Source organism: Gopherus flavomarginatus, chromosome 1 (assembly GCF_025201925.1).
Source record: "Gopherus flavomarginatus isolate rGopFla2 chromosome 1, rGopFla2.mat.asm, whole genome shotgun sequence".
NCBI lineage: Eukaryota > Metazoa > Chordata > Testudines > Testudinidae > Gopherus > Gopherus flavomarginatus.
In genome coordinates, this window is record NC_066617.1 from 350,732,385 (window position 1) to 350,760,010 (window position 27,626).

At 44.3% G+C, this 27,626-nt stretch overlaps 2 protein-coding genes across 2 annotated transcripts in view; one reads left to right on the forward strand and one right to left on the reverse strand.

Moving 5' to 3' along the window:
• The window catches only part of LOC127045523 (uncharacterized), a 67,791-nt gene that overhangs the window by 24,774 nt on the left and 15,391 nt on the right, over positions 1-27,626 (reverse strand). The window lies entirely within an intron of this gene.
• On the forward strand, positions 13,052-20,829 carry FZD4 (frizzled class receptor 4). Its single transcript, XM_050941598.1, has 2 exons — positions 13,052-13,306; positions 15,415-20,829. The coding sequence occupies exons 1-2, from the start codon at positions 13,052-13,054 to the stop codon at positions 16,741-16,743; spliced, it is 1,584 nt and encodes a 527-aa protein (XP_050797555.1). The 3' UTR covers positions 16,744-20,829.

The window sequence follows — 27,626 nt, forward strand, 5'->3', positions numbered from 1 at the left end:
CCTTATTTGGAATATAATGTTGATGATAAGCAAGCTGACCAATTAATTCTCCATCTATGGCTTTTCCTGTTATTGTCTTTGCCAGTCAAGTCTGCGATTTGACCGTTCTAGCACCTTTTCTGTAGTCCTGACAGCAAGCTCAGCTGTTGTAACTTAACAGATATTCTGGTTCCCCTTTATCCAATTCTAGTTCCTCTTTTTGGGGCCCTGACCACATCTTTCTGCCTCAGCATGCCCTTTGTACAGAAAAACACGTTTAGCAAAAGTTAAAACTCTTGCTCTTAGCTAAAGGCTTTTGGGCCTACTCTTACTCTATTCTCAGCAAAAAGCCTGGGGCCTTGGGTAAGGTAGGGTCAAGGAGGGGGGAGTGTTTCCCTATCAGCACCTTATACCACCACAGCTTTTTCTATAGGAGAAGGGGAGTAATCTATATGGAAATAAGGCATCTTTGTACCGGTAGAACTGCATCCACACATGGGGCCGTGCCAGTATAACTATATTAGTAAAAGACCACACCCCTAACTGAAATGGTTGTACCAGTTCCCAAAGATCAGGCCTTAAAATGTCAGACAATGGCCATCCAGGGACACATGGGGTCATTAAAGAAAATGATAAAGAATCCAGACCAGAGGGGAAGAATACAGTTTGGCCACGTCTGACATTGAAAGACTGTGTTTGAAATGGCCCATAGGTGAATGAACTGTATCTGTGAAAATTGGACCATCCTACTGCCTATGTAATTGCCTAATTCTCATTTACATCACTCTAGAACTTTAAAGGGGCTTTAATAATTTATACTTGCTTTAGGACTACCTTGTACTGTCATAGATCATCAAGCTCATAGAATGTCAGGGTTGGAAGGGACCTCAGGAGGCCATCTAGTCCAACTCACTGCTCAAAGCAGGACCAATCCCCAGACACATTTTTACCCCAGTTCCTTAGATGGCCCCCTCAAGGATTGAGCTCACAACCCTGGGTTTAGGAGGCCAATGCTCAAACCACTGAGCTATCCCTCCCTCCAGATGTTGTCAGGCCACTGTAAATAGGCTTTTATGTAAATGAGAATCAGGCCTCTAGTTTCCATCAGCAAGGGATACAGTTTAACACTACATCAAGTTGCCTTTTTGCGTATTCACAAAATCTACAAAGGGAGTGTGGGTATAGCTCACCCAAGCTCTGGGCAAAGGCAGGACATTCTTTCCAGGAGAGTGAAAGTCACCTGTCTGTGATATTAAAAAACGAGGTTACTTTCTGCCATGGTTGGCATGTTGTTATAGACTGTAATGTAACTAAGCAGAACATGCTAGTTCACATGCTTTTTTTGTGGGGAGAAAATAGTCTATTTAAAGATTCACTGACATGTTCTGACTGTTTTGTGCTGCTCCAGTGACACAAAGCAACCATAAACCTTGAGTAACTGGCCAGTTAAACCAGTTTACATCTGCTTTGCGTCAATGGAGCAGTGCAAAGCAACTGGGATCGGTGAATCTGGCCTCTAATCTATCATTTATGGCAGGGTTTATCTGTAGCCCAACTTGATCGTCAAAGGCCGTGTCTACGCTAGGAGTGCTTTGCTGTATAACTATACTGGCATTCTGTACCAGCAACATGCTCCTAGTGAGAATGCAGCTTATACAGGAAAATCTCCTGGTATAGCTTATTCCACCACCAACCACCCCATCTCATCCCCCAGACAAAACAAGCTATACCAGTAAAAGCAGAGCTTTGCCAATGTAACTGACTACACGAGGGGCTTCTGCTGGCACAGTTAGAGATTACAGCTCCTCACACCCCTGACTGACAGAGCTATGCCAGCAGATGTCTGTAAAATAGACATGCCAAAGTCTAATAATTTGTTTAAAAGATGATAAGTGATTTCCATAAGTAATGGATTTAGAGGGAAAGCAGTGTCTAATGCTTTCAAAGAAAGTATGACTTCTCTCTTTGTGCCATAGGTGAGCTGAGTGACAGCTGAATTTCTGGTCATGAGTTAAAAGAAGGCTACGCTGAAATGCCACAGAGGGACTTGCAAGTACAACGTGTGCAAAGAGGGACAAATGCACAGGAAGTAAGCAGTGAAACTCTTATGTAATCAAAGAAAAAGGGGAAACAGGAAGATCCAGTTGGAAAAGGAACTTTGGAAAAAGGAAATCTGTGCAAATTTGCAAAATGACATGTGACCTGTAAGAGAAATGTATCTCAATTTCTCTTTCCAATGTCAAAGTTAAATAACATCCTGAGCATGCTCTATTATTTCCAAACTTCCAGACCAATTTGTGATTGCAAAACAAAAGTTTTTCAATCCAGGCAAAATGTACATTCCTCCAAGACTGCACACTGTACATACCAAATTTGAAGTTATAAAACCAAGCTGGTTTTGAGTTATCAGAATGTAATAAAGCCCCTGAACAATTTTCTTAGGTGAAAAATATTTATTGTTTCCAAAAAAATAATAATTTTCTGAGCTAAAATCAAGCCTGGGAAATTTCAACCCAAAAGGTTCATCCTTGAAAAAGTTATAAGCAAATGAAAATATCAGTTTAGAATGAAAGTGATATTATGTAGATCAGTATTTCTCCATAGTTCAGGCTGAAATTTGCTCCCCATTAAGTCAGGTTTTTAAATCGTAATCCACTAATTTTCCCAAACAGGAACAGATCTTCTTTAAATTTGACATATTGCATCTCCTTACAGCGTAGAGGTTTCCTGGCAAATATGATAAAAATCAGACAGCAAGTTTTAGAATTCTAATGTTTTCCCAATGAATTTTTTTTAAGATGTCCTAATGCTTTTTGGCTAATCAGATCTCAATAGTGGCTTGGCCTAGACAGCCCATATTTGTTTTTCTGGTCTTGCTGAGGATATGGACTTTTTCATATCTTGAGGTGGGAGACTGGGCAGCAATTGAAAGGAGATAAAAGTTGTTTTTAAGTGTACAAGAGCAAATATAAACTGACCTCACTCCAGCTACCAAGCTGAGTCAGAGGTGAACAGCAGACCATGGTAATGTGATGAGGCAGGAACTGGGGTTAGGAGACTACTGGGGGACCACAGAACCATGAATGGTAGTATGGGGCACATTATGGGGTAGGACAGTGTTGGAGCATGAAGACAGAGAAAACACATAGAATGAGGGAAAGAAGAAGTGGGTTCAGGTAACCAGGAGAAGTACATAGGATGTATCTACAGAGGACCTGGGCAGATAGCCTAATTTTTGGTAATTAATTTGGCAAGTGATCTATGATTATCAGCAGGTAAGTATGCCCAGTGGTCTGTGATGGGATATTAGATGGGGTGGGATCTGAGTTACTACAGAGAATTCTTTCCTGGGTGCTGGCTGGTGAGTCTTGCCCACATGCTCAGGGTTTAACTGATCGCCATATTTGGAGTCAGGAAGGAATTTTTCTCCAGGGAAGATTGGCACAGGCCCTGGAGGTTTTTTGCCTTCCTCTGCAGCATGGGGCACGGGTCACTTGCTGAAGGATTCTCTGCAGCTTGAGGTCTTCAAACCACAATTTGAGGACTTCAATAACTCAGACGTAGGTAAGGGGTTTGTTACAGGAGTGGATGGGTAAGATTCTGTGGCCTGCATTGTGCAGGAGGTCAGACTAGATGATCATAATGGTCCCTTCTGACCTTAAAGTCTGTGAGTCTAGGAGATAGAGATGGGGACGAGGTAAGGGGGAGTGGGTATAGTTTCCAATGTAGATAAAAGCTCCCAGTTTTCTACTCCACCCACCATTCACTACTCCTATATCCCAGACAGGAAAAAAATCCCACCGTCACGCGCACATACACGGACTTGCTACCTGGGGGAGAGGCACCTTTCTCTGGTAAGGCTTATAAGATGTGTCTCAGCAGGTTTCCACTCCTGCAGATCTGAGATGCTGAAGCCAGTTTCAACTTCTGTAGCTCATTTTAAAAAATACCCATGGAAATTTGTTTTAAAATGTTAATTAAGATAAAAGTTAATGTCTAAAGTCTAGTTGAGTCCAGCTAATGAACAGTTAAGGGATCCAGCAAATTTACCATGATTTTATAACCTTCCATCATTCATTGCTACCCGCAGAGTTTACACTATCCATCCGAACTCGGCTGAATTATTTAACATTTATATTGCAGTGGCACCCAGAGGCCCCAGTCAGAATTGGGGCACTACTGAATGAGACAGTGTACAAGCATATAATCAAAGACTCTCCCTGCCACAAGGAATTTATAGTGTAAGAAGACAAGTGACGTGCAGAAGGATGAGGGGAGAGTGAAGAAGTCAAACTTAGCATTGCCTCATAATATTTTTAAAAGTACACCCAAAGATCAAATCACTGGGGGCTACATTCTCTTAGCCTTGGTCACACTGAGCAGCACCATTCTTCGTGAGCATTCCCATGGATTTCAGCGGGAGCCCTCCTGGGAAAATGTACTGTTTGACATGAGTAAAGGGAGCTGGCCCTAGGAGATTATTGGAAATTATTCCCTTGATTGAGAAATGGGATTTTATAATCTCCTAGCATGAAATTCACTTCTGTGTAGAGGGCCTGGACAAGGCCTGTGCACCACTTATATCTCACAAATAGACACTCATCCCTGGGGGAAATAAAACATACCAAGGAATATGCACAGCCCTGACCTCTCTTCTGTGGGAGTGTGGGACAGTAATTGCATTCAGCAGAGAAGCAGATTATTTCCGCTTGTAACGCTCCAATTTGGAGTCCTGCAGGAAATGCAGTAACTCACCTGCATTTCCATCACACATTCTTCAGGTCTGCCAAAAAGTATCTATCATATGGAAAGGCACTGAATCACTCTCTCCATCAAAGTTTGCCTACTGGACTTCCATGCAGAAAGCACCATACCAACCTATCCTAGAAAAATGTATTCTCAGAGCTTACCTTAGCCAAAAAAATCCTGCTGAGACAGTGTAAAAATGTAAACAGGTTTCAGAGTGGTAGCTGTGTTAGTCTGTATCAGCAAAAACAATGAGGAGTCCTTGTGGCGCCTTAGAGACTAACAAATGTATTTGGGCATAAGCTTTTGTGGGCTAAAACCCACTTCAGATGTATGGAGTGAAAAATATAGTAAGCAATATATATATTACAGCACGTGAAAAGATGGGAGTTGCCTTACCAAGTGGGGATCAGTGCTAATAAGGTCAATTTAATTAATTAGCACCGATGCCCCATTTGGTAAGGCAACTCCCATCTTTTCACGTGCTGTAATATATGAGTCTATGAGATTCCTAGGTACCATAGGTTCAAATCCTATAAGAACCTAAGCAACCTATCTTCCTTCTGAGACAGATAAAGTGAGTGTAATACAGTAAGTCTTCTGGAACAGAACTAAAAACCAGAGGCTCTTTGTTACCATCAAAGTTCCCGTGACAGTTTCTGTAAGATAAAAGTTTGTCCATATAAAAATGTCCCTTTCTCCTCCTCCTTCTTCTATGCAGTATACAGTGCACCAGTTGGTTGCCGCCATCTTGCCCATAGTAGCTGCATCACAGTAATATTGTACATAATAAATAAAAGGCACAATCCTCCTCCCACTGAAGTCAATGTCAAAACTCCCATTGATTTTAATTTAAGAACATAAGAATGGCCATATTGGGTCAGACCAATGGTCCATCTAGCCCATTATCCTGTCTTCCGACAGTCGCCAGATGCTTCAGAGGGAATGAACAAAACGGGGCAATTATCGAGTGATCCATCATCCCCTGTTGTCCAGTCCCAATTTGAATTGGGCACCTTGCTCTCATTTCTGCCTTTGAAAATCTCCCCCAACATTCTTTGGAGTGGAATCTCATACTATGTGTATTACACCACAACACTTACCTCAGTGGGGCCTGAATCTCAGTTTATTATTAATCATTATTATTAGCAAAGGAAAATGCAAAGTGACCGATGGCTAAGTGCAACTGACATTCAAGTTATCTACAAAATGATTATGAGTTTGCCTATCAAAAAGATGCACAGAATGGAATATCCACATTAGCGATAGGGCCCCGTCCTGTAGTTCTTATGGAGACCAAACTGCTTTTGACTTCTAGGTGTCACTGAAGCTGCAGATTGCTGCAGTCCCATGTCAGTACACAGGGAATTGCATATGTAAATCCCAACACACAAGGGCTAGTTTGCCACTTCGTTGCATCTGTTGTACGCTGGTGCGACTTCAGTGAAATCACTGGAGTATGCTCAGGGTCAGATGAGTGTGAGTGGAAGCCCACAGAGTTCAGAATACACACTTAAGTAACTATTAATTTTTAAAAAATATATATTTTTCTCCTGACTAAATAATAATGCCCATCACTGACCTATCATGTAGCAATTACCTGATATAATAATGTTGATATGTACAGTGCCTTTCATTCAGAAAGATTCCAAAATGATTTTAAAATTTTATCAAACAAAATCAATATTTTCATTTTGGAACAAACTTGTGGCCACTTGGGACATAACAGGTGTCATTTTTCTGCACACCATGACCATTCAGAATTTCATAGGGAGAGAATTCAAATGGTTTGCTCCAGGGGCCCACTCCAACCTTTACAGAAGCCAATGGAAAATTCAGTAGGGTTTGGATCAGTCCCAGGATTACAGGGCTCTTCCCACTTGAGCGATTCAAACAGTTCGATATATCAATATCACTGATCTTCCTGAGTAGAAGCCCAAGTTTGTTAGATGTGCCACAGACAGGTAAGCACATAACATTCCTTGTGATTAATACTTGGCAGCTCAAGTCAACCATCCTTGCCTTTTCCTACTTTGATCTATTTAAAGAAGCTATTATGAATGTGCTTTTCATAGTGTTATTTTAGCATTTAACATATGCATGAGGTTCAGAGTAGGATAATTACCATCTTTTCCAACTGAGATCACTAGTATGATCTGCCTTTGCCTTTCCCATTGCTTTTGTTTTGAAAACTAACTCCCATCATCTAAGACTTTCTAGGACCAATCCTATTCAAATTATTCATAAATGATCTGGAGAAAGGGGTAAACAGTGAGGTGGCAAAGTTTACAGATGATACTAAACTGCTCAAGATAGTTAAGACCAAAGCAGACTGTGAAGAACTTCAAAAAGAGCTCACAAAACTAAGTGATTGGGCAACAAAATGGCAAATGAAATTTAATGTGGATAAATTTAAAGTAATGCACATTGGAAAAAGTAACCCCAACTATACATACAATATGATAGGGGCTAATTTAGCTACAACAAGTCAGGAAAAAGATCCTGGAGTCATCATGGATAGTTCTCCGAAGATGTCCACGCAGTGTGCAGAGGCAATCAAAAAAGCAAACAGGATGTTAGGAATCATTAAAAAGGGGATAGAGAATAAGAATGAGAATATGTTATTGCCGTTATATAAATCCATGGTACGCCCACACCTTGAATACTGCGTACAGATGTGGTCTCCTCATCTCAAAAAAGATATTCTAGCACTAGAAAAGGTTCAGAAAAGGGCAACTAAAATGATTAGGGGTTTGGAGAGGGTCCCATATGAGGAAAGATTAAAAAGGCTAGGACTCTTCAACTTGCAAAAGAGGAGACTAAGGGGGGATATGATAGAGGTATATAAAATCATGAGTGATGTGGAGAAAGTGGATAAGGAAAAGTTATTTACTTATTCCCATAATACAAGAACTAGGGGTTACCAAATGAAATTAATAGGTAGCAGGTATAAAACAAATAAAAGGAAGTTCTTCACGCAGCGCACAGTCAACTTGTGGAACTCCTTACCTGAGGAGGTTGTGAAGGCTAGGACTATAACAGCATTTAAAGAGAACTGGATAAATTCATGGTGGTTAAGTCCATAAATGGCTATTAGCCAGGATGGGTAAGGAATGGTGTCCCTAACTTCTGTTTGTCAGAGTATGGAGTTGGATGGCAGGAGAGAGATCACTTGATCAATGCCTGTTAGCTTCACTCCCTCTGGGGCACCTGGCATTGGCCGCTGTCGGTAGACAGGATACTGGGCTAGATGGACCTTTGATCTGACCCGGTACGGCCGTTCTTATGTTCTTAAGCAAACACAGCAATGCAGCAATGTCTAACATTTATTTTATGTTATAAAGGTAAAAAAAAATAACAATGGTAATCCCTTTTCTGAAAATATATTCTTGTTCATTGTGACTTTAAACATTCTGCTTCTTCCCTAAGTCAATTAACCAGTTCCATGATGGGCAGTAAGTTTTGCTGTGAAACCCACTGAAGATATAATAGCTGAATTATTTCAGAGGCATTAGGCAAGTGGCCTTCTATGGAGGCAGCAGGTGCTGCTTCAGCACCTAACTGTGGCAGAAGACTGCACATTACAAAGGATTTGCTGTACTGGGGCTAAGATTCATAGATTTTAAGGACAGAAAAGAGAACCATGATCCTCCAGTTTGATTTCCTGCATAAGACCAGCCAAAATACCTGACTCCATGTGACAATATTTTGCCTATGACTGCTATGCCTATGACTGCTTCATTTCATGGAGTTTTAGTGTACATGTCCAGTTTCTTGTGTCTGATTTAGATCGCAAGCACTTTGGATCATGGACTGTATCTTCTCTATGTTTGTAAAGCACCCTGGGCATTCATAGTATTATAAAAATAATTAAGAAAAATAGTAAAATTTAGTTACAGCAGACAACACTGGTGGTTAAAAATGGGACCTAGAAAAGCTGAGTTCAATTCCTAGCTTTGGCTTGGTCACCCTGCACCACAGCTCCCCATCTCTATAAAGGATATGATAATAATACTACTGCTTCCTCCCAGGGATGTTGTGAGGCTACATTTCTTGATATTTGTAGCTAGGGCTGAGCTATTATGGTGATGGGGGCCAAGTCCCTAGATTGATAAAAGTCTAGTTAAGATGCTACTTATCTTGTTAGATGCGAACATTTTAATGACCACTCATACTCAAACATTCTCACTAGCAGTCATGTTTATTGGACTTTGGATGGAGACCAGGAAGGCAGCAGTAATAACATCCTGAATCCAACCAAGCTGCTGCAGGAAACCTGGCAGTGGCCATACCTGGACCTTTGTTGTGATTGACATTCTCATCCATCATCCACAACCCTGCAGAGGAGGAAAAGAGGCAACTAACATCTGCTTCAGTAGATTAACTGGTCTCCACTGACTAGTGTGACTGGGAGACTTAAGAGAGAGTGGAGCATCTTTGGGAGCAAGGTATATATTTAGAAACTTATACATATGTTCACATCAAAATACTGTATATACACACACAGTAATAGGGCTCTTAAATCCAGATTTACAAACAGTTCCAAAGAGTTGTACAAACTTCAGTTAATTGATGACACATTTTTTAAAAGAGAAAACCAGAACTCAGGAGAGATGCAAAGCAGTGCTTGGAGGTCTCAAATCTGAGCCCATTTCTCTATTCATGCCTTAATTTTTGACACGATGCTTTATACACAATCACAGAAGTCAGAGATAGAAAAGACCTACTAGATCATCCAGTCCATCCCACTCAAAAGTGGGGATTATATTTAATTTATTTATTTATCTTATTTAGGTTTATACAGATGCCAACAAGGGCACCTACCCATATATTCTAGGTGCCCTTGACATAACAGTACAACAAAATTAATACCCAAACATAACTAAATGCAGCCATACAATTTAGCTCACTGCCAGCAACCCAAGATAATGGAAAAGCCCCAAACCCCTGACCACCCCCCAACACAGATACTTTTCATAGACACAGGGAAAGAAGATGAGCAGTGCTGTGTGTTCTGAAGGTCATCAAACTGAACCTATTTTTTTGGATCAAGGAGAAAGTGAATTCTTAAGCTATGGGGCCCTCCCATAGGCACTATGCCAGCAACTTGCTCTTATCAATACCAGCGGGGATTTAACTTGAGCACCTCTGTGGTGGTTGGGCAAAGGGAGAAATGTGAGCTTTTACAGGTCAAATTAAACACCTTAAGTGTCAACTACAAACCAAGAAGGAACCAGTGCAAATCACAGAACTTGTTGAATATACTCGTTGAAGACCCTCCATTAACAAATGAGCTGTCACATTCTGCATATGAAGCCTTGTTCTTTATTACTGTGTATACTGATGAAGAGATGGCTAAAGATTTTCAGCATCCAAAATGAGTCTATTTTTAACTTTTTTATGTTATGGTACTGGTGGTGGTGGGATTCCCCTCCCCCCAGTCCATTTTTCAGTAAACAAATTTCAATAACCATTTGGAAAATGTTTTTAAAGTTTTTGATAAAAAATCAGAAAAAATATCCAAAAACCCACCACATTTTTCACATACACAAACTTGTCTGGCAACGTTGACAATTTTTTGCAAACAAAAAACTGTGTTAGAAAAAAAGGCATTTTTCAATAATAGCAACAAACCTGTAGTTTGACAAATATTAACCAGATCTGCTCAAAATGTAGGATTAGGGCACTGACGGCAAGAAGTGCTCAACAAATTGCATTATAGTGAGGGATGATTATAATTTTTTCTTGTGAATAATGCCTCGGCTTGAAATTATTATTAATTATTATTACCAGTATTGCCATAGTGCCAAGGAGCCCTGGTTATGGACCAGGACCCCATTGTGCTTGGCACTGTACAAACACAAAGACTGTCCTCCCTCAAAGAGTTTATAATTTGGGGGCTGCACTGCAGTACACTACAAAGTTAGTCCAGCTTCATTATATCACTCAGGGCTGTGAAAAATTTCACACCCCGTGCGACATAATTAAAACAACCAAAGCCTCCCTGCAGACACTGCTAGGTCATTGGGAGAATTCTTCTTTCAAACTTAACTAGCGTACTGCCCCTCGGAGAGGTGGATTTATTACAGCAACAGAAGACCCCTTCCATCTCCGTAGTAAGCTTCTGCACTTCAGCAGCAGAGCTGCAGCTGTGCCACTGTAGCATTTCTAGTGTAGACATCACCTGACTAAGCTCCTTCCTTCCATCTTTAACACAAATCCTGCTGTTACTGAATATGCCCAACCACCAGGCTAATGTGCACCTTCACTTTCATATGTAGGCTCTACTTGCAGCATCCCACTGATTTGGGCGAGAGAAGAAGAAAGCAGTTTCTTGGACAGGTTGCTGGTATCATTCTGATGTTACCATCTTGGAGAGGGAGAGAAACAAAAAGCTCAAGTCACATGGCTATTTCCTACTGGATTGACTTTGACATTTGAGTGCATATGACCACTTTGTGCTGCCCTATATCTTATCAGGCACTTATGCCACTGTGATTAGCAGGAGCCACTTGCTACCCAGGTGGTAGACTGTCTTATCTTGGAAGTGGTAGTGTGTAGAGCCTGGGTAGGATGGGACCCCTGGGGAATGGAAAAGTGTGAATGAGGGTTCCCCAGCAGCCAACCAGTGAGCCGTTTCCCAGTATGTCTGGGTGGGGGCTAAGAGTCAGAAGGGGTGCAGGAAGGTGCTTCTTAGGAAGGGAGTTTGGGGCATTGCACAGGGGGTGCTCAAGGGTTCCCAATGGGGGGTTGCTCGCTGACTCAAGGGTGGAGAGGAGGGAAATTTTTTCCTAGGAGTTCTGGGGATAAGTTGGGGCAGGAAGGTTCCCAACGGGGCAATGCTGGATGAGTCAGAGGAGAGGATGCAAGACAGAGGGGCATTTTCCAGAGGTGCTGGGGGGTAGGATGGTTCCCATTGTGGTGGGAGGTGGGGCATTGCCCAGGGGTGCTGGGGGGAGGTGGGTGATTTTCTAGGAGTGATAGGGGAGTTAGGAGGATACCCACTGTGGGGGAAGTAGATCATTGCCCCAGAGTCTGGGGAAAGGGTTCCAAGGAGGGTCTGAGAGGGGACATTGGGCATTCCCCCCGGGGTGTGGGGGAAGGGCTCCTGGAGGGGGTTGGGGGTGAAATTGCCTCGCAGTGAGGCGGGATGTTTCCTGGAGAGAAATTGCGCTGGGGTGCGGCGGGAGGGTTTGGGGTGGGGTGGGTAGAGGGGCATTGCTCGAGGGTGCGGCTGGAGAGCTGGGGGGGACTGGGGGAGCATTACCCGGGGGTGCGGGGGGGAGGGCTCCCCCGAGGGATATTGCCCCGGGGCGGGGCAGGGCCCATTGTCGAGGGGGCGGGGGGAAGGTTGGGGGGTCAGGGACATTGCCGCAGGGTGCGGGGGAGGACTCCCCGGAGAGACATTGCCCTGGGAGGGTTCCCTCCCTGGGAGTCGGGGCGGGGGGTATTATTCCAGGATGTGGCAGGAGGATTCTGGGGCGGGGAGGCGGAGTTCCCGGGAAGGATCGGGAGGCATTGCCGGGAGTGCAGTGGGAGGGCTCCCCAGAGGGACATTGCCCCAGGGTGCAGGGGGAATGTTCCCGGGAGGGATCGGGGGGGCATTGCCTGGGGGTGCGGCGGGAAGTTTCCCCGGAGGGACAGTGCCCGGGGTGCTGGGGGAATGTTCCCAGGAGATGTGTGGCGGGTGTTGCCCAGGGGTGCGGCGGGGGTTCCCAAGGGGTATCGGGGGTCATTGCCCGGGGGTGCGGCGCGGGTTCCCGGGGGGCATTGCCCCGGGCTGCAGGGGGAATGTTCCCGGGAGGGATCGGGGGTCATTGCCCGGGGGTGCGGCGGTGGTTCCCGAGGGGGATCGGAGGCACTGACCGGACGTGCGGCGGGGGGTCCCGGGAGGGATCTGGGGGCATTGCCCGGGGAGTCTCGGGGGGGAATCGGGGGCACTGCCCGGGGGTGTGGCGGGTATCCCCGGGAGGCATTGCCCCGGGGTACGAGGCGGGTTCCCAGGGGGGATCGGGGATATTGCCCGTGGATGCGGCGGGAAGGCCCCCCCGGAGGGACACAGCCCGGGCCGAGGGCTCCCCGGACTCTGGGAGGGCAGTCGGGGCTGCTGCTCCGCCCGCCGTCCGTGGGTCGCTCCGTGGGCGGGGCGGTCCCTCCCCTGGGCAGTGTCTCCGCCGGCCCTTTAACCGCCGGGCGCCCCGCCCCGCCCCCGCGCTGTCCGGCCGGGCCGTGTCCGCAGAGCGGCCGCGCCGAGCCCGTCTGGCCGGGGGCAGCGCCCGGGCGGTGCAGGGGGGGCGGGCGGGCAGCGTGGGGCTGGGCCCGGGCCATGGGGCTGCGGGGCCGGGGCCGCCGCCTGCTGCTGCTGCTGCTGCTGCTGGGGCTGCTGCCCGGCGCGGCGCGCGGCTTCGGGGAGGACGAGGAGCGGCGCTGCGATGCCATCCGCATCGCCATGTGCCAGAACCTGGGCTACAACGTCACCAAGATGCCCAACCTGGTGGGGCACGAGCTGCAGGCGGACGCGGAGCTGCAGCTCACCACCTTCACCCCGCTCATCCAGTACGGCTGCTCCAGCCAGCTGCAGGTGGGTGCCCGGGCCCCCTCCCCGAGCGAGTCCGGCTGGGCGGGGGGCTCGGGGGGTGCCAGCCGCCGCCGAGCGCGGGTGTCTCTGCCCCGGTCCCCGCCTTGGCAAGCCCGGCACGAGTGACATTCAGCAGCGGCGCTCGCGCCGAGGATCTCATCTCTGCAGCGGCCAGAAGATCCCTCCGGTGGAGCAAACCCGGCCGGAAAGGGGAGATTGCAGGGAAAGTGCTACAGTTATGCTGCCAGCTGCACCCCCGAAATGTTGTAAATTCCCCCCAATGACACCCCCACCCCAATTTATTTCCCAACCTCATCTGGTCCTCAGGTGCTAAAAACTAATGGTTTCTAGCGTGGAAAGAGGCAGTTTCGCTTCCAGCAGTAGGGACTATCCCGAATCCCTCCCGTTTTACTTCTTGCATTTGTTCTGCGAACTTCCCACTGACTCCAAGTTTCAATCTGTTGCATTTCTTGCCTTTGTTTTGTAAATCTACTTCAACCTAGTTTCTCTGTTGCCTGCTGCCGATTTGGGAGCAGTCGTAGGCGGGTTTCAGGTTATTTCTCAACCCAAGTTTCTAGGATAGAATAGCGTGAAAATATCTGCTGGTGTAAACAAAAGTTTTAAAATAAACTATTAAAAGAGTTAAACAAGGATACATCTGGGAAACTTCCAGCTGCAAAGTGGCTCAAGATTAGCTGTCTCCTCTGGGTGTGAATCTACAGAAAAAAAGATACAATAAGGTTACAATAGCATTTAATCTCTCAGGGTTTACAGTTGCTGAGAAACTGAAGTAAAATACACAAGGAGCCGTTCCCAGTCCTCTTTCTGGAGTAACCTACACACAAAGTCAGAAGCCAGGAGAAGAAGCCAAACTTTTCCTTCGATTGGCATGCTGTACTTGTCTGTATTCCCTTTGGTAGCCCAGGAATTTGGACTAACGTTAAGACCAAAGAGAACGCCCTAAATCAGGGTTAATAAATTGGCTGATCTCTCTGTATGGATTTGAAAATGTCATTTAGCCTAATATTAAAAAAATGACTTTCACAGATCAAGGCGTGTGAACTGACTTCTTAAAAAAAAATATTTATCCTTGAACACCATGAAAGTACAGAGTATACTAAACAGATAGACAGCTTCAAGGACATGACTTTCCAGTTCAGATGCTTGCACATAAAGCCCTTCACTTACAACCATAGATGACACTGTTATGTGTAAGGAGCTGGTGAACCAATGTGCATCCAGAAGTAATGGACAGAGGTGTGTGTGTATGTGTGTGAGAGAGAGAGAGAGAGAGCGATTGAGAGAGAGAGAGAGACTTGTCATTGTAAAAAAAAACTAAGGGACATAGCATAAAATTGTTGTAAGAGAACCCCCTCCAGTAACTTCACTGTAGGAGTTGCTCTCCCATATTAATGGCAAGATCCCTGTCCTAACCCATGACTTAGATGTTGTTGAATAACCAACTTAGGGTACTTCTTCAGATTGTTATATCCAAACTAATAATTGCTTAGCATTTTTTTTTAAATGCTAAGTTTTTACACACAGGTCTGTTTGCTTTGTATGTACCAGAATTATAAGAGTCAAGTACTGAGAAAATTACAGTATCCTAACTTCAGTATAAGAAAAAATATGATTTACACAAAGACCATATTCAACCGTGAATGTTGTTAATTAAAAGAGCTATTAATATTGTAACTGTTTTGTTTCAAGTTTTAAATATCTCTATGCAGTCTTGAAAACTAAGGTCTATATATTTGTGTTTAAGTTTAAATTACTTATTCAGTTTGTGTTTTGCCCCCTTAAATTTGAGGCTTAGATCATGGGCTAAGGTCTGTTTGCCTTGTGTGAATTTGGCCCATTGACTTCAACAAGGCTAAGTCTAGTGAGTAAAGTGATCAGGATTTGGCCTCAAAACACTTTTTGAACTGAGAACAAGGGCTGGGGTGTTTACAATTTTTTCCCCTTGGTTTCTTTACTGCATGCTGCTCCTTGCTTCCTTAGGCAAAGTACTGAACAGTACTGTTAAAGAGAATAGTGAGGGAACTTGCTATATAGTCTACCATTTTTATCTTCTTTTAAGCACAAATTTGACTATTGTTTTTCTCTTCCAGTTCTTCCTTTGTTCAGTCTATGTTCCAATGTGCACAGAGAAGATTAACATCCCAATAGGTCCCTGCGGTGGCATGTGCCTTTCCGTCAAAAGAAGATGTGAACCTGTTCTGAAAGAATTTGGATTTGCCTGGCCAGACAGTCTAAACTGCAGTAAATTTCCACCCCAGAATGACCACAACCACATGTGTATGGAGGGTCCAGGGGATGAAGAGGTTCCCCTTCACAGCAAGACATCCTTGCAGCCAGGAGAAGAGTGTCACACAATGGGATCTAATTCAGAGCAGTATATCTGGGTAAAAAGAAGCCTGAGCTGTGTCCTTAAGTGTGGCTATGATGCTGGTCTCTATAGCAGATCAGCTAAGGAATTCACTGATATCTGGATGGCCGTGTGGGCTAGTCTGTGCTTCATATCAACAGCCTTCACAGTCCTGACCTTCCTGATTGATTCATCCAGATTTTCCTACCCAGAGCGCCCCATCATATTTCTGAGCATGTGCTACAATATTTATAGCATTGCTTATATCGTGAGGCTGACTGTAGGCCGGGAAAGGATATCCTGTGATTTTGAAGAGGCAGCAGAACCTGTTCTTATCCAAGAAGGTCTTAAGAACACAGGATGTGCTATAATTTTCTTACTGATGTATTTTTTTGGGATGGCTAGCTCCATCTGGTGGGTGATTCTGACATTAACATGGTTTCTAGCAGCAGGACTCAAATGGGGCCATGAGGCTATAGAAATGCACAGCTCCTATTTTCATATTGCAGCCTGGGCTATCCCTGCAGTGAAGACCATCGTCATCTTGATTATGAGACTAGTAGATGCAGATGAGCTCACTGGTCTGTGTTATGTTGGCAACCAGAACCTAGATGCACTCACTGGCTTTGTTGTTGCTCCGCTTTTCACCTACTTGGTTATTGGAACTTTATTCATAGCAGCAGGCTTAGTGGCCTTATTTAAAATCAGGTCTAATCTTCAAAAAGATGGGACTAAAACTGACAAGCTGGAAAGACTGATGGTCAAAATTGGTGTCTTTTCAGTGCTATACACTGTCCCAGCTACATGTGTAATTGCATGTTACTTCTATGAAATCTCCAACTGGGCTATCTTCCGCTATTCAGCTGATGATTCCAATATGGCAGTGGAGATGCTCAAAAATTTCATGTCTCTGCTGGTGGGTATTACATCTGGCATGTGGATTTGGTCAGCCAAGACTCTGCACACGTGGCAGAAGTGCTCTAACAGACTAGTGAACTCAGGGAAAGTGAAACGAGAGAAGAGAGTGGACGGTTGGGTGAAGCCTGGGAAAGGGAATGAGACTGTGGTGTAAACTAAACCTCTGTGCTGACTTCTCTCCCAAGAAGGACTTGTGTATAAACACTTGCAGTCGAAATGTTGCTGGGAAGGTGTGGGGAGGTAAAGTACAAAATCTGTCTCTGAAAAGAAGCCTTAAAGAATAAGCAATAATTTCAAAAACAAAATAACCATAAACCGCCCTGCCTAAAATACAAAAGCCCAGGGAGGCTGGAACACTGTGAAAAATCTGAACATTTTGTCACATTTTTGTAAAGCAGGTTGCAATGTATTAATGTCATTAGAAGCCACAGGGTCTTGCATCTAGTTACTTGCATTGCCGATTTTCCTGAATCATGTTAAAGTGCATAGAGGATGAGGGTCAAGTTCTGGGCTGATTTAGGGTCCAATCCTGTGAGGGGCGGGTGCTCTCAGCTTTAATTGACAGCATCACTCCCTCTGAACTCAGTGAACTTAAGGCAGGGGTCCCCAATGGGGTGCCCGTGGGTGCCACGACGTCTTAAGTGTGCCTGCATACTGGCCGGCGGACAAGCATCCGCCAAAATGCCGCTATCAAGCTGTGTCATCCAGAGGCATTGCTGCCATAATGCCACCGATTTTCGACAGTACTTCATCGGTGATGCCTCTGGATGACGCTACTTGTCGGCAGCATTTCAGTGGCGACGCCTATTGACGTTGCCACTTGGTGGAATTTCAGCTGATGCTCGTCTGCCGCCACGGTCCTCTGTGGCTTGTCGTCTGACGCCCACCAGACGAAAAAGGTTGGGGACCACTGTCTTAAGGGATGTGGTCAGCGCCTTTTAGGATTGGACTCATAGCTGGTACAGCCTGTTGCCTTCATCGGTGTTGCATGGTGCATAATTCAGCCAAGGATTAGGTCCTCATGTAAATGCCAGCTAAGTTTTCCAGGTATCAAAACAACTCAAACAGTGAATTTGTAGGATTCAGTTAGGTGTTAGGATGGATTGCTGTATACCTCAGCTGACAACCTGATACTAATCTCTATATCGGCACACTCTTTGCTGTCTAAAACATCAGTACTTTGTTTGAGGTGTTTAGAAGCTTCACTCAGTACCTTTATCAGAAGTAGATTAACTTGGAGACTGAAGCATAACAGCATATATAGTTTCCATTTATCTCCCCCCCACACTTTTCCCTGCCCCCTTTTGTCCTTTTTTGATAACCTAGCTATTTCCAGACTCTGACTGCCTTATTCCTCTGCGTTAATAACAGGTTTTTTCTTTTAATAGCTCTCCTTCTTACTGCAATATACAGCTGAGGGAAAGTGAATGAAGGCTCACTTTGGACAAACTCTTTATTCAGCAGAACATGTAGTTTTTCTCTAAGTAAACTTATCTGGCTCTCCCCAGAGACCTATTGCATTAAGCAATTAAGACTTAATATATTTCACTCTCTGTGATTACATCTATGCAGACGCCAGTCTGGGAGAAGTGAAATGTTAAGTTCCTTGGCAACTTCATGTTCACACAGATCAGTTGTATAATTGTGTGTGTCAATTAAAAATAAAAGTACATTCTCCAACCATGACATAGCAGTACAGCTGACTGGCTCAAACTGATGGTCACTGAGAGTGACTTAAAGAAAAATATGTAAGAATGTTATCAGACTTCAGCAACAATGGAGACATTTTCCTTTTTGAAAAGGGCTCGATGGAGAAGAAATCCAACTTCTTCTTGGTGAGTAATTACGTTTTGTAGTTAGTGGCAAGTTTCCTTGCCCTTGGCCTGTCGCGTTCATAGGGAGCACAAGACTATGAATGCCACAGTCCTGCTTGATTAACAGGAAGTATAATGTAAACATAAATAAAGAGCAGCATTTAAATGCTGCCCTTGAAGGGCCCACCAGTATCTTCACCGATATGCCCTAAAATCTTGCTTCATCTTCAGTATATGCGGGCCTGATCTAGTGAGGTGCTGAGTGCCTTCAATTCCTGTGGACTTAAGTGGCAGCTGAGGGTATTGTGGTCTTTTGTAGGATGAGGCAGACCTGAAAGGGGTCCCCCCTCTATCTCTCAAACTGTGCATGCATTGTGTCTGTGCTGAAATATGTGCTTAAAAACAAAACAACCTCATATCTGTCTGCACAGTGGGGATCAGTCACTAGCAGAGCAAGTGACAACTTGACTCATTCTACCCACAGCACACCATTATGTACTAGCTGAGTGTTCCAAATCCAATCCTCTCTCAAGTCTCTTCTGTTGGACAGTAATGCCTGTTGGATCTATGTATTCTGGTCTGGAAACAGAATTCTGCAAGAATGAAAGATGTGTATGCTGGGCTTCACCAAAATGCTCGATCTATTTACGATTGGATTAAGGATGCCAGATCAGATGCTGGTTTCAAATTCTGAAGGATGAAGGAGAGAAAGTGAGTGGGCCAAATTCATCCAGGCGTCCCTCCAGTGAAGTCACGGGTTAACGACCCTAGGTGATTCATACAACTGAACTTCATGCTATTTGATGTGATTGACCTATGCATTTTTATCCTTGTCATCCCAGAATGTATGGTTAAGGGGGTGACCGTTCCTGTTGTAATTGAATTTCAGAGCATGATTAAGTGAATCTCTTACTAGAATGGTAGCACTGGTGATTAGTGACATCTGAAAGTGAGTCAGGTGAGGATGGTGTTTCCTTACAGTGCAGGATGAAGGGAAGATAAATCCATGAAAATTGTGAGGCACTCCAATACTATGGAGATAGCAGTCACATAGCGGTCAGTTGTCCCTTGGAGGCATTGTGCCTGCCTGAATTCTCTTGCAGTTATGTCCCAGAGCTCAATGAATTTATTCCTGATTCACCTCAAGGTAATGAGGCAGAGCATCTGCCCCAGGACCGCAGACACCCCTCTGAAAAGGCACAACTTAACTATGTGCCTTTACCTTGCTGTTGTTCTTGTTCAGGCATTTGTGATTGGAAAAGCCACTCTACATCAGTGGTTCCCAAACTGGGGTTCGCAAAATGTTACAGGGGGATTTTGGGGGAAAAAAATTCCGTAATGGTGGATAGAGCTGTCTCTGGACTTCCAAGAGCTAAGCAGATCAAAGCAAGTGTATCTATCAGACCAAGGAGATTTAAACTTCAAGACTCCTTATAAGAAATGGAAAAGGAGGTGGATTTTTTTTTTTTTTTGCTATTTTTAAAATTAAATAGGCAGCTTGTACTGGTTTTTTAAATTATTATGAAGAACAAGTTTAAGCTTTGTTGTGACGTGCATTTTTTGCCTGGACTGCTCAAGACCTGAATGCTTGTGTAGGAGGAACTCTTTGAGTTGGCTTCTTAAATACCTTCATGCTGTTTCACATCTGATACTCCGTGATGAAACATAGGAGCCTTGTCTTATAACAGGCTTATTCAAAGTGATACAAGCTATGAAAGTGAGATCTTGGAAGAGTGTTCCCATTTTCATAATGTAATAAAAATACTGTAATGATAAATAATAAATAAGAAATAGTGTGTAATAAGCTTGTCATAAAACACATTTTATAGTTCCAAGATCACTGCTTTTTTAATTTATACTCAGATACAAGAGAAAATCCCTGGAAATATTCATTTTTAGTAGGGGGGTCACTAAAATGTCAAGTCTCGTGAAAGGGGTTCACAGGTTGTTAAAGTTTGGGAACCACTAGATCAAGTCTGAAGCACAGCAGTTATGAAGACTGAATATCTGCAACTCAGTTTCTCTCATTTCAACATAGTTATGAATTTAAAGCCAAAAAATGTGTGACTAATCCTGCCTTGAAAATGCAGTTGCTGTGGCTATAGAGCTCAAAACTTTACAACAGTTAGTTTTCTGCACAAACCCTTCTCTTCCTTTCTCTCTCAAGCCAGTGCCACCTGCAGTTGGTGTTTTGGGCTGACATACAGGCTTCTGAAATGTTTGACAGACAGGTACCAGCTAAACTACTTATGATAGAGCTTCAGAAAGAGAAACTAACTTGTCAAAGGCAAGGGACACTGATAATTTTTTAGATGTACAGAAAGTATATCTGCATTGATGTATGTACTGTAAATTTCTAATTTATCACTGTACAAAAAACTTTGCTATTTAATTTTTGTATCAAAATAAAATTTTGTTAACCTCTGTGAATAAATAATGGATTCTTACTGTGTCTTGATTTTTTTTTTTTTTTTTTTTTTTTGGTAAGTTTCCTTTCAGAATCCTCCTGTTGTAAACACAAAGTATTGTGGGTTTTTTGCGGGCCCTCTCCTCCCACTCCTTCCTTTCTAAGTGAAGTGTCACACCAAGCTCAGGGCAGATTGTCAAGAAGCAGGGCAGGGACCTGAAATTGGTGGTGTGTTCTATCATTCGATTTCACCAACCCAGTAACAAGTGTGAACTCTTGAAGCACTATAACAGTGTTACCTTGGAGTCTCAGACAGTCCCCTTGGGCACTACAGTTTATCTTGCCACCCAGACAAGCTGGACTTAGTGATAGCTGGTTGCTATACACCAAAGATCACAAAAGATGTAGGTTGCTTCTGGTCCCAAGAGACCAGTCACTTAACCTATGTCAATTTGTATCTCAGATCTCACCCCAAAGACAATGGTTGTAGCCAATCCTGTAGCAAACTGACTAAGGATTCATTAACTAAGAAAAGAAATGAGTTATTACAAGATTAAAGCAAGCAAACATATACACTGATTTTACAGTCTATGGTTTTAAAAGGTGACTACTGTAGTAATCTCTCAGCACTGTATGCCTTTTAGGGATCACCCAGGTTGGCCCCGAGGTTTCCTGCTTCTGTTTCATAGCTCCAACCCTGTGAGAATCCAAACAGCTAGAAAGATGAAAATTCTCTTGTTCCCTATCTTTATTTCCTTCTTGCAGAGTTCAAGCTGATGGAAAGAGCCCTCTTGCATGTAACCTCTTTGTGAGCGTGAAGGGGCAATTGACAAAGCATTTGCATTGTGATGTCTCATAATGGCCCATTTAGTTTTAATAGCCTTCTTGATGAGCAGGAGACAATCCCTTCCGACAGGCTGACAGTTTCAGGGCAAACTTTTTTTTTTTTTTTGGTTATAAAGTAAAAACTTAAATATTGCCTTACAGTATGTGATAAAGATATGTGAGATTATTTTATGCAGTAATTTACAAGCATTTCACATTGTTATGAGATCAATATCCATTTTAAGCATACTAACATGCAAGTGAAACAGACTGGCTTCCAGCACCTGGTTTGCCAGTGTTCCACAGAAGACTGAAATGCTTAGCTTAAACGAGTGAGAACTTTGGCCTCAGACCTACATTTGGGCCCAAGCTGCAACCTTTGATGGAAAGAGTGCTCCCAGCTGTCATTAGTGGACAACAGATAAAACTCAAGACATGTTTCAGCTTCTTGGGCAGCCTTATTCCAGGAAGCCCTAAGTCTGAGTGAGAGAGAACGTTTCCAAAGGGGGTGCTTGGATTCCACAGCCCAACGCACTGGTGAGGCAGTAGGACTGAGCTGTAGCTTTTCTGCAGAGCATCCAGGCTTGCCTGAATGGATAGAGACAAATATCTTCACATGCCGAGATGTATGGCACAGCTCTAAAATGATCATGGAGCAACCTACTGCAGGTCTATTTACTACTGCTCTGTTAGTGACTTTAGGAGAAAAAACAAGCAATGCAAGGCCTGATCCTGCTATTTTTGCTCGAGTAAGGCTCCCCTCTGCTTCAAGTATGGAAGGATTGGTTTTAAAATGTGGAATGCATTCAGAACTTAGAATTAAGGTAGATAATTTCAGCAAAATCATTTTATCTGCTAAGGTCCATAGGTGGCGAGTTATATGGGCCCATGGTGCCTGTGCTCCACCAATGTTTAGGAATCTGGGCCTGGCTCTACCAATGTTTGGCTTACTGTGCTTTGGGGGTCCCTGTGCTTGTAGGGGCACAGGGTCCAGGGGAGCCTGGGGAGCTAGCAGTGAGCAACCCAGCCCCAGCCCACCTCTGCTCTGCCCCCTCCCTGCCCCCATTCCACCCCTTCCTCAAAGTCCCCACCCTGCCTCTTTCCAGCTTCCACCCCCTCCCCTGAGCAATGCCAGCGGCTGGCGGGGTGGGCTGGGGCTGGGTCACTCGCTGCTGGCACCAGGCCCCTTGCTAATCCTCCAGGCTGCCCTGGACTCCATGTCCCCCTAAAGCACAGGGCTCCTCAAAGCACGGAGCCTGGGGCAATTGCAGGGCTCTGCTTGGACCCATTCTGGGCACCACCAAAAATTATACAAACCTGGCACCCATGCTAACGGCAGGTCACTCAGTATTGCTGGTGGCTTTTGTGAGGGCCAAATTCTGTTCTTAGTAATCCCTCTGTAAATATATTGGCTAGTATAAAATTATTCCAGTGCAATTGAAAGTCCTTTTTTTTTTTTTTTTTACTCCATATATGTTCATCAGTTAAGAATTGTAGTTTTCTGTTACCCAACTTGTCTGTTAGTCTTTTCACCAGCCAGTTTGACATCAAAATTACAGCTTATGGTATAATTATTTTACAACTGACAAATTGTTTACATTCGTAGGAGTGCACAGGCTTACTTAGATTAGCATAATCTTACTTACATACTTAACTAAATCACAAGATAGAGCTGATAGTAATCAGCTCTTATAAAGGAGACAATAGGAGCTGTGTACTACTCTTTAGAGATTTATGATGGATCAAATACCCTTATACAAGGCACTGGTGAGACCTCATCTGGAATACTGTGTGCAGTTCTGGTCTCCCATGTTTAAGAAGGATGAATTCAAGCTGGAACAGGTACAGAGAAGGGCTACTAGGATGATCCGAGGAATGGAAAACCTGTCTTATGAAAGGAAACTCAAAGAGCTCGACTTGGTTAGCCTAAGCAAAAGAAGGCTGAGGGGAGATATGATTGCTCTTTATAAATATATCAGAGGGACAAATACCAGGGAGCGAGAGGAATTATTTAAGCTCAGTACCAATGTGGACACAAGAGCAAATGGATATAAACTGGACACTAGGAAGTTTAGACTTGAAATTAGAGGAAGGTTTCTAACCATCAGAGGAGTGAAGTTCTGGAACAGCCTTCCAACAGAAGCAGTGGGGGCAAAAGACATATCTGGCTTCAAGACTGAAAGCTTGATAAGATTATGGAGGGGGTGGTATAATGAGATTGGTCTTTGACTATTAGCAGTAAATATGCCCAATGGCCTGTGATGGGATGTTAGATGGGATGGGATCTGAGTTACTATAGAGAATTCTTTCCTGGGTGTCTGGCTGGTGAGTCTTGCCCACATGCTCAGGGTTTAGCTGATCGCCATATTTGGGGTCGGGAAGGAATTTTCCTCCAGGGCACATTGGCAGATACCCTGGGGGGTTTTCTCCTTCCTTTGCAGGGTGGGGCACGGGTCACTTGCTGGAAGATTCTCTGCACCTTGAAGTCTTTAAATCATGATTTGAGGACTTCAATGGCTCAGACACAAGTTTGATACAGGAGTGGGTGGGTGAGATTCTGTGGCCTGCGTTGTGCGGGAGGTCAGACTAGATGATCACAATGGTCCCTTCTGACCTTAAAGTCTATGAGTCTAAGTTTTCAAAAACAGCATTGGAATCTAGGTACCCAAAACAGGATTTACTCACACATTGGGGAGCGCTGCATCCAAGTCAACCAATGCTTAATTGCTTAATGTAGGTGCTTTTGAATGCTATTGTGGACTCAAAGTTGAATACCAGAAGTAGGAAGGTCCAGATCCTCCAAAGTATTTAGGCTCCTAACTTGCACTGGAATTAATGAAAGTTCGGAGCTTTAAATGCCTATGTGAATAGATGCTGGAACTAGAGGTGCTGGGGGTGCTGCCACACCCCCTGGTTTGAAGTGGTTTCCATTATATACAGGATTTACAGTTTGGATCAATGGCTCTCAGCACCCCTACTATAAAAATTGTTCCAGTACCTCTGCCTATGTGCCCAAAAGTAGGGGCCACTTTCAAGAGCTGACCCGATATGACAAATCAGTCTCGCTTTTTCTAAAGATGGGTCATAATTTGATATGAGGCCACTTACCTCATACAGAACCTAAAGTGAACTTTCCACTGGTCCTTGTCAGATTTTTTAACTGAGAAATTAACAGCACAGTTGCCTAAAGTTCTCTGGCCACAGAACAGAGCCAGCACTGGTAGGGACAATGTGAGTTAATTCAAACTAGCATGCCTCAATCCTGACCGGGGGGGGGGATACAAGAGTGCGGGAGAGACTAGCTCAGTCTGCATTAACCTATAATCCATGTCCTCTGCTGAGCCAGCAAGCTCATAGTAACTATGGGGATAGATGTTGTGAGGTGGACACTCTTACTAGTAAGAACAAAACTATGTTCACGCAGCTTTCAGCGACTTTTAGCTGCAACATAGGCTAGCTTTGAACTGGTGACCTAGAAATGAAAGCCACAGACGTTGCCCCTCTAGAGCATTCCAGTATTCCCTGCTTGTCAGTGCTCTAGTCAACAAATCTACACAAAGGGGTTTATACAAGACATCAAAATAACATGCCTAGAGCTCGTAGCACTGGATTTAATCTAGGAGAGTTCAGTTACACGTTGTCAAAGTTTAGGGAGTTAGAGCACTGTAGTACAGAACATCTCATCCTTGCAAAACTCCACTCAAACTCTGTCATAGGTGCAGTGGGTGGTCCTGATTTGCAGCTACGTAAGACCACTTTGTACTTCTCCACCAAAAGAAGTGTAAGAGATCATTCCCGTGCAGAGGGCTCTTCTGGTCGTGTAAAACTGGTACACTAGATCCTACACCACTACTGCTTCCTCCAGCTGCCAGAGGGAGCGTGGCTAGGGGTTCCTCTGCACCCCAGCAAACTCCAGCTGCTGTAACAGCCTTTGGTGGTTAACAGCCAGCTATTTTGGTTTAAGCTTGGGGTTGGGACCAGCCCAGTGCATAGTCAACCTAGGAGTGAGGGAGTGAAAAGGTGGCTTAAAGGGTAAACACAGTTAAAGAGATCTAATCTGGCAAGGTAACTTAAGGAATCACTGCTCTTCCATCTTCCTAGGTTATTTATAGTTTGTCCGTCACCCTGGAATCTGGGTGTCTGTTCTTACGGGTTTACGTTAACAGAACAAACATACAAATTAAATTCCAGACTAAACTCTTGTTATAGTGCAAGGTTTATCTTTGTTTATAACTTCAGATTTGTTTCTTGGCCTATTTGCCTGACAGCAGTCTAGCAGTAAAAAAGCCAACTTATACAGCTACATTTCAGAGGCGGTGTCTGTCTTCATTTTTCATTTTCTAAATCAGTAGGTTAGAACATCCAAACACCAGTAAATGAACTCACTGTTCGCAGATATGCCAGTAAACGGGCCTTCCTTTTGTATTAACATCAGTATTTAGCTAATGTCCTGACTGCTTCTCCTATTTCCTGAGCTTACTCTGAAGAAAGAAAAACATCCGGCTGGAAAAGTAAATGCAAATAATTGGAAAATCTGCCTCTCTAAAGTACTAGTAAGGAGTGATAAATACTCGTAAGATGCTTATTGCAGGCTACATGCAGACGCGGTCAATATTAAATATTGTAGACTGATCAGGTAACTGTAAATGTTCTAAAGCATATTCTGAAGTGATCTAGGTAACAGGCATGCCGTCAGTGCTATTTTTACTCAAGAGCTTAAAAATTATTACAAATAAAGATCCACTCAAAAGTAGAATTTTTTACAGCCAACGTAACTTTCTGCTTGAAAACAAGGGATGAATGCCATCTAGTGGTAGCATTGGGATAGGGGTTCTCACAACAAAGTTTTTGGTGGCCTCAGCGTGCGGCCACCAACTCTTGCTGGTGGCCACTCTGACAATTTTTCCTAAAATACTTAATCAACTTTAGGAAAAACAAATAAATACGCACATATACAGGTTCAAATCATTGTCATTTATTTTTATTGGTGGTTTTTTTGTAGCCTCAATAATAAAAATAATGTACGGCTGTCTCTATTCTTTTCTGGACCTAAGCAAAATAGAAACAAACAATGTGCTTTGCATGTTCTTTTCTTTCATTGTTGTTATTGTTCCTTTTGCTTTTTGTTTGCTTTTTTTTTTTTTAGACTTGCTAGTTAGTAAGTCTGCTGCTGTGAAAAGTGGTATCTGCATGTGTTCTATCACTTTGCACAGCAGCAGATTTGCTAGTTAGCAGGGAGGCTGCAAAAAGTGAAACTAAAAAACATACAAATATCGCTTTTCACAACAGACCTACTGAGCCCTGGCAAGCTGAGGGACAAATTAAGCACTGGATGGGGAGGTGGGGAGGCAGTGGGGCCCAGATGCAATGGGGTGAGTGGGGATGGGTGAGGGAAGAGGTCCAGGGAGGCAGTGGGGACTGAGGGCGATGGGGTGTTGGTGAACCTGGGGCCAGAGCCCAGGGACTGGAGCTCTGCAGCCACATGGCTAAAGCCTGGGGCCGGAGGATGCAGTGAGGACCAGGAGCAATGGGAGGTGGAGAGCCTGGGGCCAGCACCTGCTGCCACATGACTGGGGGCCAGGGCCAGAGCCCATGGCCCCGGGGCCAGATCCCGAAACCCTGTGGGCGGGAAATGGAGCCCACTGCCTGCCACTTCAAGGCTGAAGCCAGAAGCCCAAACCCCAGCACTCCCGGGAAGGTGGGGAACTCACAACAGCTGCCTGCTTCTCTGGTGTTTGTGGCTCCAGAGGGGGCAGAACCCAACCCCTGCTGCTGGCCCTGGGGAGGGGCCACTGCTTTGTGCCTCCCCTACATTCACTCCCCAGGAGGCTGTCGCTGCACGAAAAGCTCCTGGTGGCTGTATGCAGCCACGCTGGCCGCTTTTGAGAAACACTGCATTGGGCAGATTATCTTTCATTCCACGCTACCGGCAATCCACCTACGTGACCCCCATTCATGCTGGAAGTGTACACAAATTTCAAGGACAGTATG

Excerpts from the sequence above, each read along its gene's own strand:
- FZD4 (XM_050941598.1), top strand. The coding sequence starts at position 13,052 with ATGGGGCTGCGGGGCCGGGGCCGCCGCCTGCTGCTGCTGCTGCTGCTG. Across the intron at positions 13,307-15,414 it reads GCTGCTCCAGCCAGCTGCAG|TTCTTCCTTTGTTCAGTCTA; the intron begins GTGGGTGCCCGG and ends TTTCTCTTCCAG.